This window comes from Moschus berezovskii, chromosome 22, assembly GCF_049115385.1.
Source record: "Moschus berezovskii isolate FMDL1 chromosome 22, NW_MosBer_1.0, whole genome shotgun sequence".
Classification (NCBI taxonomy): Eukaryota; Metazoa; Chordata; class Mammalia; order Artiodactyla; family Moschidae; genus Moschus; species Moschus berezovskii.
The window spans coordinates 38,830,590-38,844,740 of record NC_142481.1 but is presented as its reverse complement, the minus strand read 5'-3'; the positions used below and the strand labels follow the sequence as shown (position 1 = coordinate 38,844,740).

At 46.6% G+C, this 14,151-nt stretch overlaps 1 protein-coding gene across 2 annotated transcripts in view; it reads left to right on the top strand.

Moving 5' to 3' along the window:
• The window catches only part of LOC148774402 (liver carboxylesterase-like), a 31,531-nt gene extending 17,661 nt beyond the window's left edge, over positions 1-13,870 (top strand). For both annotated transcript variants that reach the window (XM_088829953.1, XM_088829952.1), the window contains 6 exons: positions 1,538-1,678; positions 3,805-3,885; positions 4,162-4,309; positions 12,246-12,377; positions 13,348-13,420; positions 13,687-13,870. In XM_088829953.1, the coding sequence (XP_088686079.1) occupies positions 1,538-1,678; positions 3,805-3,885; positions 4,162-4,309; positions 12,246-12,377; positions 13,348-13,420; positions 13,687-13,870 (759 nt within the window). The remainder of the gene's footprint in view (positions 1-1,537; positions 1,679-3,804; positions 3,886-4,161; positions 4,310-12,245; positions 12,378-13,347; positions 13,421-13,686) is intronic.
• The last annotated feature ends 281 nt before the right edge of the window (positions 13,871-14,151 follow it).

The following is a 14,151-nucleotide window of genomic DNA, read 5'->3' as shown; positions in this document are numbered from 1 at the left end:
AGATTCCACATATAAGTGATATCATATGGCATTTGTCTTTCTCTTTCTTACCTAGTATGGTAATCTCTGGGGCCATCCATGTTACTGCAAATGGCATTGCTTCGTCCTTTTTCATGGCTGAGTAATATTCCATCGCATGTATGTTCCATATCTTCTTTATCCATTTCTCTGTCGATGGACATTTAGATTGCTTTCATGTCTTGGCTACTGTAAGTAGGGCTGTTGTGAACATTGAGATGCATGCATCTTTTTGAATTAGAGTTTTCTCTGGATATATGCCTGGGAGTGGGATTGCAGGGTCATATAATAATGATATTTTTAGGTTTTTAGGGAACGTCCATACCATTCTTCATGGTGGCTGCACAAATTAACATTCCCACCAACAGTGTAGGAGGCTTCCCTTTTCTTCCCAGAGATCATACAAGGAGCTACTTTTTTGTCGTTTTGTTTCATCTCTAATACCAGTAACTTATTCATGGTCCTATTTAGTGCCACCTTTTGCATTCTTGAGTTTTGTGCTGTCAGTTTGGCTGTTTAAAATAATCCCCGACCACAGACAGAAGGGCTGTCTAGTGTGCCTAAGTGCAGGCAGCCTACAATGTGTCTGACTCGTGAGAAATGGGAGTATTAGACCGAGTGCCCTCAGGCATGGGTGGCAGGCTGCTGCTCAGTGCTAATGAATCAGCAATGCAGAGCATCCAGAATGTGAAAAGATTATTTGCCCATCAGTTCCTTGAGCTCCTTAGGAATATGCTAAAGTAACATCTATAGCCTGTGAAGCCATGGAAAACAAGCTATGTTTGTGATTTTATGAGATGAAGGCGGATAAAAACAATCATAGTGGGCGGCACTGCTGTGAGGCTGACAGCCAAGGGATTTACAGTCGCATCACCCAGGGAAGCACTCACTGAGTCCTTGTTGGATGTTTTTTTCCCCCTAGTTCATTCTTTTATTATGTATTTACTTTTGGCTGTGCTGGGTCTTCACCTTGCACGGGCTTTTCTCCAGTTACAGCGTCGGGGTCACCTCTCTAGTTGTGGTGTTCAGGCTTCTCATTTCTCTGGCCTCTCTTGTTGTGGAGCCCAGGCTCTAGGCACTCGGCAGCATCTGGGCTTAGTTGCCCCGAGGCCTGTGGAATGTTCCGGGACCAGGGATTAACCCCATGTCCCCTGCACTGGCAGACAGTCTCTTAACTGGAGGACCCCCCGGGATGTCTGTCACAGTAACTTTTTAGAGCATGAGTACCACAGATAATGAGAGCTGCGTGACACTGGGAAGAGACATATATATATATATATACTTCAAATACATGCACATCATGTTATATATTTTTATACCAAATGGGCTGAAGATCTGTCCCCATCACCTGACCACTGCTGTCCCCTGGTCAGAGTTCTGCCCTCTGGGGTCCACAGAGTTATCCCCCTTTGTTAGGACTCAGGTGTGTGATACTGGTCATGAGCTTCGGCAGGTGGAGACGGGGATGCGGTGTGACCTGGAAGGGGAAGCCCAGATACTACTCTGCCCTCTTCCCCAGACCTACCCTTTCCTGCCCACCGTGGTGGACGGAGTGCTGCTGCCAAAGATGCCCATAGAGATGCTGGCTGAAAAGAACTTCAACACCGTTCCCTACATCGTTGGAATCAACAAGCAAGAGTTTGGCTGGATTCTGCCATTGGTGAGAAAGTGCAGGCCTCGTAGACTTCTCTTCCCTGCCCATCATAAAGCCTCCCCATCCGTGGTCACAGACCTCGCTCTGGGACCAGGCCAGCTGTCCCCTTCATACAATTTGACATTTCCGTGGAAACCATTTCTGATGGTCCACACTGTCATCTGGGTGGTGCAGTTCAGGGGACCCACGTCCACACACATTCTCTGATTGTCCTCCCATCCATGAATCCTGAAATGTCGGTTCCAGGAGGGCTGGTAGAGATCATCACTGGGCAGATAAAAAACGCAAGGCCTGGAAAGGGGAAGGGGCTCGGGAGTTAAGGAGAGTGGGGCTTAGAACCTGCAGCCTCTCGCCTCAGGCTTGCTGCTTTCATGCTTTCTCCATAAATTACCCCCGCCCCACCCAAGCTCTCAGTCCTCTCACTGGAAAGATTCAGAGGAGCCAGCTTCCTCCTGAGTTACAACTGACTTCTAAAAGTTAGGCAGAGAAGGCAATGGCAAGCCACTCCAGTACTCTTGCCTAGAAAATCCCGTGGATGGAGGAGGGCTTTCCCTTCTGACAGAGATAAACAAAACCAGACACCAGGTGAAGTGGTAACAGATTTGATTCAGTTACATCCCTGCTAGAGGGAAAAGATCCATTGTGAACTGAACCCAATCCCTGAAATGAAAGCCTGGTGCTTATTTAAGGAGTGGGTGGGGGTGGGGTGGGGTGGGGTGGATTGTCCATATGACTGGACCACCTGGATTTGTTAGCTGGCATTAATCTGGAGAAGAAACAAATTTCTGTCTTTATGACAGGAGGCAGTGATGTAAGTAGAATCAATGTTCCCACTGAAGTTAGACTTTATGTTTTCACAGGGACTGAGTTTAAAAAATTCTTGAGTTAAAAATTCTTGCTCTGAGGACAAAGCAAGAATTATCCCCTGAATATTTGTTTTTCATAGAGATGGCTCTCAGATCCTTGAGGAAACAACTTTGGGTGGTAAATTTACATTTAAAGGGACAAAGGAAAGGCTTATAATTACGAGAGTTTTCTAAAGTAACTGCTCTAAGAGGGAGTTCAGGGACCTACCTGCCTATCACCAGGCTTTGGCTGAAACAGTAAAATCTCCAGGCAGCCCAGAGCTCTTGAAGGGAGACTGCAGTCATCCTGGGGACATGGCCTTAAGCCTCCTGCAGCTGTCCTGGAGTTTGGTCAAGTCTCTTAGGGCCGAGTTTTAATGGAGTTGTTATGTGCAGAGTTCTGTGGTTCTTCAGAATGATTTCAGAGGGTATACCAAAGGACCAAAGTCATAATGGCAGGATTTGGGGCTTTTTCAGTTATCTGACTAGCAAATCTGCCTGTAAAGCCCCTGGGTCGGGTAGATCCTTTGGAGAAGGGAATGGCTACCGACTCCAGTATTCTTGCCTGGAGAATTCCAAGAACAGAGGTGCCTGGTGGGCTACAGTCGATGGGGTTGCAAAGAGTCAGACACAACTGAGCTAGTAACACTTTCACTTTTTTTCAGTTCTCTGACACAAGTGGGGTATTTGTGGAGTCGTGTCATCTGCCCCAGAGCCCTTCACTTCAACACTGCTGCTGCTGCTGCTAAGTCACTTCAGTCGTGTCCGACTCTGTGTGACCCCATAGACGGAAGCCCACCAGGCTCCCCCGTCCCTGGGATTCTCCAGGCAAGAACACTGGAGTGGGTTGCCATTTCCTTCTCCAATGTGTGAAAGTGGAAAGTGAAAAGTGAAAGTGAAGTCGCTCAGTCGTGTCCGACCCTTAGCGACCCCACGGACTGCAGCCTACCAGGCTCCTCCATCCATGGGATTTTCTAGGCAATAGTACTGGAGTGGCTTGCCATTGCCTTCTCCGTCACTTCAACACTAGGCTGGCTGAAATCTTCCCTCTCTGTCTTGACCACTCTGGGGACTCTAATAATTTGTGTGTGTGTGTGTGTCTACACTAGGACAGCTTCCCTTAATTATATTATCCTCTTTACACTCCTTGGTCTCTGGATATGAAAGTCCATTTGAATCCAAAACTCATCAAAAACCCAGCCTCCATTTAGTTTGATCTGTTGGTCACTTTCGTTTTTCTTGCTATTTCCTGATGATTTCACAATTGCTTAACCTTTGTTTTAACAGTTCGTGGGCTTCCCACTCTCTGCAGGCAAGATGGACCAGGAGATGGCCACGTCACTCGTGTGGAAGTCCTACCCCATCCTTGTAAGACTCTAGAAGTCACGGAAACTGGCTGAGCACTAAAGAGGGCCGGGGCTTGTTCCCGATGGCAGAGCAGCTGGTGGCAAAACGAAGGCTGGGGCTAGGGGTGGGCGGTTCAGCTCCTAGTTTCTGCCTTTCCAGCTCAGCAGCAGGGGTGGGCGGGAGTGGTGGCATGGGGCCTGAGAGGTTCACCGTTAATGCAAGCCTTCCTCCCTGGCTGGGGAAGCCAGGGGTGTTCACGAGGGCGTGCTGGTCACTTTAACTTTTGATGTATTTCAGAACATCCCTGAGGAACTGGCTCCAGTGGCCACTGACAAGTATTTAGGAGGGACACATGACCCTGTCCAAAAGAAAGACCTGCTCCTGGACTTGATGGCAGATGGGTTGTTTTGTGTCCCATCTGTGAACACGGCCCGTTACCACAGAGGTGAGTCTTCGGCACTGGACAGGAGAGGGACACTGACCCCACCAGCTTCACACTGTATTCTGTCTTAACCCTCAGCATAGAAAGATATAAGAAAACTTCAGGGTACATTCCATATAGCCAGGGGCGGGGCAGTGTCCTAGTTTGGTTTCCACCAGAAGCAGACTCTGAGAAAAGGATCCAAATGCAGGTAGTATATTTGGGGGTGATCCCAGATAACACTGGGAGAGGAGTGGAGAAGTGACTCGAATGGAGACAGAAGTCAGTCTACACTGTGCTGTCAAGCGAGCGTCCTCCAGGGATACCTGGAGCTGCGGAGCTCTGGGAAATCAGCAGGAGACGTGGCTCAGGGTTTTCCTGAGTGAGTGGCAAGAGAGCTGGGGTGTTTATCCTCCAGTTTGATGAGTCATCCTTTGAAGCCTGTTCCCAAGGGCAGTTAATTCCCTGGTGCTTTGATCTGCTGCACATGTGGGCAGAGTGGTGTCTGGCTGCCGAAGACCTCAGGCAAAGAGCTACAGATGCAGGAGTTGGAACTCTGGCCAGTGTGCACAGAAGCAGGGGACAAGGGGACACTCCAACAGTCTCTGCCCCGAGATCCCTCACCTGAATGACAGTAGTCTGTGGGGCCACAGGACACATATTGGAGGTTTTGTCTTAGAAGCCTTCCAAGGTCAGAGATAGCTTCAAACTAGTTTGTTAACCAGTGGAGCTGGGGATAGCATGAGGCCAAGTGTTGGATCAGGAATGTTGTCTGGGACGAAGAAAACCCAAAGGACTGAGCAGAGGGAGGTATGGGGCAAGTGGTCTGGAGAATGTTGATGTCTGCAGCTGGCCTTGTTCCATGCCAGTGTGTGCTGGGTCTATGGCAGGACCTTTCAGCGTATCCCAAGACTGTGAGTGAGGGGGCCCCTAGGGGCTTGAGGCCAAGGATGGGGGAGCTCACCTGCACAGGAGGTGTCCTTTTGGAGTGCCTTGCTGAGGTCCTCACAGGACCCTCCCTTTCCAGGAGCTATCTCTACCACGTCTGCAAGACAGGACGTGGTTCTCTGACCCAGAGCACTCTTTCTAACCATGCTAGAGGGTTTTAGAATTTGGGACTGTACAAGCATAATAAAAAGTAGTTACAGCTGACCTACCTTCCCCCCAGTTCAATACAGTCATGGATAGGTTCCGGTTACCCTTCCTCCTCCCTAGGGTCTTGATGAAGCTCTTCAGCCAGGGGCGGCCTGGGGTCAGAACTGTTCTTTCACAAACTTGGTCTTGTCTCTCCTTACGTGTGGTTTCCTTTGCTTCATTGTCTGTTGACCCAGTCATCTTGGATGTGTCAGGACGTGTCAGACTCCCATCAGAGTCATTTTTGCTTGGACTTCCCCAACTTTATCAACATTATTCTTTCCTTTTTAAGACTTTTTGTACTTGTATTAAGTCTTTTTTAATACAGAAGAGAACTTATTCTGAATATAAACATTAATATCTTTTAGTTGTAGAACTTTTTGAAAATATGGAATCACATAAAAAAGAAATTAGAAATGTCTAGTTTCTAGTCAAACTTCTACTCAAAGCTAGCTCTGACCTTGGAAGCCTTCAAAATTCATAGAAATATCTGCTATAAATTTTTGACATATTTTCTTCATTAATCTTCCCATGTCTTACATATAATTTAAATATTAATTTTATATTGTGTTTTTTTCATGGAATCCTATAAGGTAAGCATTTCCTCAATGTCAATGAAAACTCAAAAAGCATCCATTATCTCATGGAATAATACAGTAAAATTTACTTTAGTATTCCTGTCCTATTGGCTATTGAGGCAGGCTGACCATACTTTGGGCTTCCCTGGTGGCTCAGAGGTTAAAGCATCTGCCTCCAATGTGGGAGACCCGGGTTCGATCCCTGGGTCGGGAAGATCCCCTGGAGAAGGAAACGGTAACCCACTCCAGTATTCTTGCCTGGAGAATCCCATGGACGGAGAAGCCTGGTAGGCTACAGTCCACGGGGTCGCAAAGAGTCGGACACGACTGAGCGACCGAACGGAATGGAACGGACCATACTTTGATGCTGTAAAACATTATGCTCAGCCTTATGTGCATATATCTTTAACCAAATCTCTGATGATTTTTTTTTTTAGATTTGGTTATTAAAGGTTTAATTACTAGGCTAGCTTGTAGGACCATTTTAAAATTCTTGATAGATATTGTGAAATTGCTTCCAGTATATAAGAATGAGTATTTCTTAATTCTCTCTGTTGAGATACTCAGATTAAAAACTAAAAATAATGCTGCTAATTTCATAAGCCCCGCCTTACCAAATAAAGAAAGAAGAACATCACACTGTTTAAATGTGTGTATTTTTTATTGCTAGCTCTTTCCTTCCCTCTGCTTTTCTTATTGTTCCTAAATGTTATTATTCAAACCTGTGCCCTACTTATTCTTTTGAAGACTTGTGTTGTGGTTGTAGGAATTTAATAAATCTCAGAAATTTAAGGCAGAAATGTTAAAAAGAGAAAAATGAACAAAAATATCTTTTGGGCAACATGCGCCCCAAAATAATTTCTCCCATTCGTGAAAGTTCTTTCTCCTATGGTTGGATCATGAGTTCTTTCAAAACTTTAAAATGGCAGAGCCAAGGTTAAAGCCCCTCCTTACGGCAATCTCTGCTTGATCTTGAAGTGAAGTATAGTAAATTCACTCAGCCATATCCAACTCTTTGTTACCCCCATGGACTGTAGCCTACTAGGCTCCTGTGTCCATGGGATTTTCCAGGCAAGAGTACTGGAGTGGGTGCCATTTCCTTCTTCAGGGGATCTTCCCAACGTAGGGCTCGAACCTGGGTCTCCAGCATTGCAGATAGAACTTTACCATCTGAGCAACCAGGGAAGCCACAACCTTGAAGCAACTGTTTAATAAGTGGCTTGCGGGACCACAGAGAATGGTCCCAAAACCAACTTTTTCTTCCAAAAACCACTTCTTGCTAAACCAAAGTACAAAGATGGGAGATGAGGGAGGCAATTACACAAATTATTTTACATCCTCCTGTCGGGATGGCATATATTGTTAAACTACTTTGTGGGGAAATTTTAATGATATGAAGCAATTATTATGGTCATATGCAATAACACATACAATAGTGTCATCATTTTATGTGCATAAGTGGAGTAAGTTGTGAAATATTAATAGGTTTCTCTGAGCAGTGCGATTTTAAGTGATCATTTTGTTCATTTTCCTTTGTTGGGCATTTTCCAAATGTGATAGGATCCCCAAGGCGGGGAGGGGATGTTGTGGTATCTCCGCACCAGCCTGTCTTGGGGCCTGACCCTTCCCCATTAGAGTCCCTGATTTTGGCATAAGCATCAATGCAGAGCACAGAGCTCCCCAGGTGGGGGGCCCACGAGTCAGCCCTGGAGCAGCAAGATGGGCATCTCTGCTGAAGCATCAGCAGAAAAGTGACGTCTTCTTGGGGCTTCGAGAAGGGGATGGAGAGAGGGGAGAGGGGAGGGAGGAGAGGCCAGGAGAGAGGGGCTGTCCCCTTCCCCAGCCCCTTCCCCCTCCTGCCACTGCTGCACCCTCCCCGGGCCGCGCAGGAAGCAAGACACAGGAGAGGACAGACACAAAGGAAATGAACTGCCAAACGGAGGTTTCCTAGGACACGGGGAGCAAATTTTACCCTTTCTGCATCTGTTCAGTTCAGTCGCTCAGTCGTGTCCAGCTCTTTGCGACCCCATGAATCACAGCACGCCAGCCTCCCTGTCCATCACCAACTCCCGGAGTTCACTCAAACTCATGTCCATCGAGTCGGTGATGCCATCCAGCCATCTCATTCTCAGTCGTCCCCTTCTCTTCCCGCCCCCAATCCCTCCCAGCATCAGGGTCTTTTCCAGTGAGTCAACTCTTCCCATGAGGTGGCCAAAGTATTGGAGTTTCAGCTTTAGCATCAGTCCTTCCAATGAACACCTAGGACTGATCTCCTTTAGAATGGACTGGTTGGATCTCCTTGCAGTACAAAGGACTCTCAAGAGTCTTCTCCACACCACAGTTCAAAAGCATCAATTCTTCGGCACTCAGCTTTCTTCACAGTCCAACTCTCATATCCATACATGACCACTGGAAAAACCATAGCCTTGACTAGACGGACCTTGGTTGGCAAAGTAATCTCTCTGCTTTTTAATATGCTATCTAGGTTGGTCATAACTTTCCTTCCAAGGAGTAAGTGTCTTTTAATTTCATGACTGCAGTCAGCATCCGCAGTGATTTTGGAGCCTAAAAAAATAAAGTCCGACACTGTTTCCACTGTTTCCCCATCTGTTTGCCATGAAGTGATGGGACCAGATGCCAGGATCTTAGTTTTCTGAATGTTGAGCTTCAAGCCAACTTTTTCACTCTCGTCTTTCACTTTCATCAAGAGACTTTTTAGTTCCTCTTCACTTTCTGCCATAAGGGTGGTGTCATCTGCATATCTGAGGTTATTAATATTTCTCCCGGCAATCTTGATTCCAGCTTGTGCTTCTTCCAGCCCAGCATTTCGCATGATGTACTCTGCATAGAAGTTAAATAATCAGGGTGACAATATACAACCTTGACGTACTCTTTTTCCTATTTGGAACCTATCTGTTGTTCCATGTCCAGTTCTAACCGTTGCTTCCTGACCTGCATACAGGTTTCTCAAGAGGCAGGTCAGGTGTTCTGGTATTCCGATCTCTTTCAGAATGTTCCACAGTTTATGGTGATCCACACAGTCAAAGTGTTTGGCATAGTCAATGAAGCAGAAATAGATGTTTTTCTGGAACTCTTTTGCTTTTTCCATGATCCAGCAGATGTTGGCAATTTGATCTCTGGTGCCTCTGTCTTTTCTAAAACCAGCTTGATCATCTGGAAGTTCACGGTTCACGTATTGGTGAAGCCTGGCTTGGTGAATTTTGAGCATGACTTTACTAGCTGTGAGATGAGTGCAATTGTGCGGTAGTTTGAGCATTCTTTGGCATTGCCTTTCTTTGGAATTGGAATGAAAACGGACCTTTTCCAGTCCTGTGGCCACTGCTGAGTTTTCCAAATGTCATGGCATATTAAGTGCAGCACTTTCATAGAATCATCTTTCCGGATTTGAAATAGCTCCACTGGAATTCCATCACCTCCACTAGCTTTGCTCGTAGTGATGCTTTCTAAGGCCCACTTGACTTCACATTCCAAGATGTTTGGCTCTAGGTGAGTGATCACACCATCGTGATTATCTTGGTCGTGAAGATCTTTTTTGTACAGTTCCTCTGTGTATTCTTGCCACCTCTTCTTAATATCTTCTGCTTCTGTTAGGTCCATACCATTTCTATCCTTTATCGAGCCCATCTTTGCATGAAATGTTCCCTTGGTATCTCTAATTTTCTTGAAGAGATCTCTTGTCTTTCCTATTCTGTTATTTTCCTCTATTTCTTTGCATTGATCTCTATGGAAGGCTTTCTTATCTCTCCTTGCTATTCTTTGGAACTCTGCATTCAGATGCCTATATCTTTCCTTTTCTCCTTTGCTTTTCACTTCTCTTCTTTTCATAGCTATTTGTAAGGCCTCCTGAGACAGTCATTTTGCCCTTTTGCATTTCTTTTCCATGGGGATGGTCTTGGTCCCTATCTCCTGTACAATGTCACGAACCTCTGTCCAGAGTTCATCAGGCACTCTATCAGATCTAGTCCCTTAAATCTATTTCTCACTTCCACTGTATAATCATAAGGGATTTGATTTAGATCATATCTGAATGGTCTAGTGGTTTTCCCCACTTTCTTCAATTTCAGTCTGAATTTGGCAATAAGGAGTTCATGATCTGAGCCACAGTCAGCTCCTGGTCTTGTTTTTGCTAACTGTATAGAGCTTCTCCATCTTTGGCTGCAAATAATATAATCAATATGATTTTGGTGTTGACCATCTAGTGATGTCCATGTGTAGAGTCTTCTCTTGTGTTGTTGAAAGAGGATGTTTGCTAAGACCAGTGCGTTCTCTTGGCAAAACTCTATTAGCCTTTGCCCTGCTTCATTCCGTGCTCCAGATTTGTCTGTTACTCCAGGTGTTTCTTGACTTCCTACTTTTGCATTCCAGTCCCCTATAATGAAAAGGACATCTTTTTTGGGTGTTAATTCTAAAAGGTCTGTAGGTCTTCATAGAACCGTTCAACTTCGGCTTCTTCATCATTACTGGTTGGGGCATAGGCTTGGATTACTGTAATATTGAATGGTTTGCCTTGGAAACAAACAGAGATCATTCTATCATTTTTGAGATTGCATCCCAGTACTGCATTTCGGACTCTTGTTGACCACGATGGCTACTCCATTTCTTCTAAGGGATTCCTGCCCACAGTAGTAGATTTAATGGTCATCTGAGTTAAATTCACCCTTCCAGTCCATTTTACTTCACTGATTCCTAGAATGTCTACGTTCTCTCTTGCCATCTCCTGTTTGACCACTTCCAATTTGCCTTGATTGATGGACCTAACATTCCAGGTTCCTATGCAATATTGCCCTTTATAGCATCGGACCTTGCTTCTATCACCAGTCACATCCACAACTGGGTATTGTGTTTGCTTTGGCTTCATCCCTTCATTTTTTCTGGAGTTATTTCTCCACTGATCTCCAGTAGCATACTGGGCACCTACCGACCTGGGGAATTCCTCATTCAGTATCCTATCACTTTGCCTTTTCATACTGTTCATGGGGTTCTCAAGGCAAGTATCCTGAAGTGGTCTTCCATTCCCTTCTCCAGTGGACCACAATCTGTCAGACCTCTCCACCATGACCCACCCGTCTCGGGTGGCCCCACATGGCATGGCTTAGTTTCATTGAGTTATATAAGGCTGTGGTCTGTGTGATCAGATTGACTAGTTTCCTGTGATTATGATTTCAGTGTGTCTGTCCTCTGATGCCCTCTCACAATACCTACCGTCTTATTTGGGTTTCTCTGACCTTGGTCGTGGGGTATCACTTCACGGCTGCTCCAGCAACACGCAGCCACTGCACCTTACCTTGGATGAGGGGTATCTCCTCATGGCCGCCCCTCCTGACCTTGAACATGGAGTTTGTATTTAAATCTGCACTTTCAGGCTCACAACTTGAATATACTTCACTCTTGGGATACATGTGAAAATCACTGCTGCTGCTGCTGCTGCTAAGTCACATCAGTCATGTCCGACTCTGTGTGACCCCATAGATGGCAGCCCACCAGGCTCCCCCGTTCCTGGAATTCTCCAGGCATGAACACTGGAGTGGGTTGCCATTTCCTTCTGCAATGTGTGAAAGTGAAAAGTGAAACTGAAGTCGCTTAGTCGCGTCCGACTCTTCGTCACCCCATGGACTGCAGCCTACCAGGCTCTTCCGTCCATGGGATTTTCTAGGTAAGAGTACTGGAGTGGCTTGCCATTGCCTTCTCCGGTGAAAATCACTGGAAAGGTTCAAAAATGGACATAATGGAAGACACCTGTCAGGCTGCACGTATTCTCAAAGGAAATGAAGACTAGCCTGTTAGCAGTGAAATACAATAGTGTATGTGTGTGTGTGGCGCTCCTTGTGCGTGGATGCATCGACAGGGGCCTGTGTGAGCTGACCCAGTGCCCCTGTATTTATTTAGAATGGAGCTACTCAAGGTTTCAGCATTCATTCACTCACTCTTCACTCACTCACTCAGTAAATACCCAGCTCAAATCCATTTCCACCTCCGCTACGCACCCTTAAGCAAGTGATGAAATTTTTCCGAAATTTTTCATGTGCTCATATCCTGGGGCTTCCTGTAGGGACACAGGGTTGGCACAGAGATGGTTCTCACAGTGGGCATCTGCTATTAATGCTGTAGTTGTTCACTCAGGACTAGGCGTGCCCCCAATTTCCTGATTGCTCACAGCTCCCAGAGACCTTGATACCATCAGGTGTGTGTCTGCTGAAATGAACCGTGTGTGAATCCATGTTTTGCAGATGCTGGGGTCCCGACCTACATGTATGAGTTTGAGTATCGCCCAAGCTTCTCATCAGCAATGAAACCCAAGACAGTGCTAGGGGACCACGGGGATGAAGTCTTCTCTGTCTTCGGGTTTCCAATTTTGCAAGGTGATGGCCCTTTGGTGACTATAAACTTGGAGTTAGGAGATCTGGGTGCGAGTTTATTTGGGGGCCTTGGGCAGGTTCCTCCTTCTCTGCAGGTCCTCGTTTCCTGCACTCACCTAACAGGGTGGAAGGACACGGTCCCAGCCATTGTCTTGCTCTAACGCACCTGATGGAGAATGCGAGTCCTTGTGCCCTCACCCATGGTCGCGCTAAGAATCCAGACCTGGGCATCATCAGCAAGACGGGAGCTGGGTCACCCGCAGGGCCCTGCTCAGGGCTAGAATGCTACCACTCACTCTGCCCTCACAAGAACACATCAGAATGTGCGTGAGGGTTAAGTTAGAGTTGTTATTAACCTTGAATCAGGACTAACGTGTGTCTCTCTATCCAATCTCTATCTATCTAAAACTCATGTATTTTAATATCATAATATATCTAGGTGTGTAATATTTAAAAAGAAAAAAACTTTCCACAGATGTCTTCGATGCCTTGCCCATTAGCAATTACAGACAAATTGTGTGTGACGCATCGCAGAACTGTTCATTGTACACAATGCCTCTGGGCATTTCCTGGTTGGGTGACTTTAGCGGGATCTTGCAGATTCTGTGAAAATGTGTGTGGATCAAGGACACCAAGAAAAGACCCAAAGGAGAGCATCCTGGGAGTAGGGTGACTCTAGCAGAAACCCTGGGGTGTGTCCCTGAAACACCGAAGCAGGAAGGGCAGTCGGGAGGGCACAGAAGACAAGGCAATAGCTTACGGACCGACTCCAGCCCTTCACTGAGGCCGGCCTCAGTCGGTAGCTGTCAAGTTTGAAGTCACTTGCGTTACCCAAGATCTTCCTAAAATGCAGCTTAGACTCAGTAGGTCTGGAGTAAGACCCCCATTTCTGAATTTATTAACAATTTCTCAAGTGCTGCTACTGCCCACGAACCACACTTTGAGCAGCACTGGCTTTGTCCCCTCCCCACAGATGGTGCCCCAGAAGAAGAGATCAATCTCAGCAAGATGGTGATGAAATTCTGGGCCAACTTTGCTCGGAATGGGTGAGCTGCTGGCAGACATGGAGTGGGGTTGGGAAGGGACAAGGTGTGTCTCTTGGGTGGGGGGAGTTTCCAAGGTGTGATGGTCAAACGCCCCGCCCCGTGACCTCTGACATGAGAGCTCCCTGTGATGGACTGGCAGCCCAGCACATGGTCAGCCTCCTATCTCTGGAGGCATATGAGCCTTTGGCAGAAATGAAGCCAGGGCGTCTCTGACAATCTCAGAGCTGACAGCAGCTTTGGGGAATTTCTGTTTGATTTTGTTCCAGGAACCCCAATGGGGAGGGGCTTCCTCACTGGCCAGCGTATGACCAGAAAGAAGGGTACCTTCAGATTGGTGTCTACACTCGGGCAGCCGAGAAGCTGAAAAGTGAGAAAGTGGCTTTCTGGAATGAGCTTCTGTCCCAGGAGGCAGCAAAGAAGGCACCACAGTCAAAACATGTTGAGCTGTAAACAGGGGGTTTCTACAGAAGTGTTTATGGGGCAAAGAGGCGTCTTATTGTGGAGGCTGAGGAATTATCCGATGGCAGTGGCAGAGGCCAGGGAGGGGGGTTTCTGTTTCTGTGGCCTCAATTTGGAAATAAATGTTCTTCTGGAGACCAAGTCAGTTTCTTTGTCTTGCGCTAGAATAAAGTCATCCTCCTCAGTGAGAGAAGGATGAAGACAGTGGGCACCGTTGGCAGGAAGGTGCTCTGGCCGTTCTGGCCGTTCTGGCGTGACGTCTGAGCATGCAG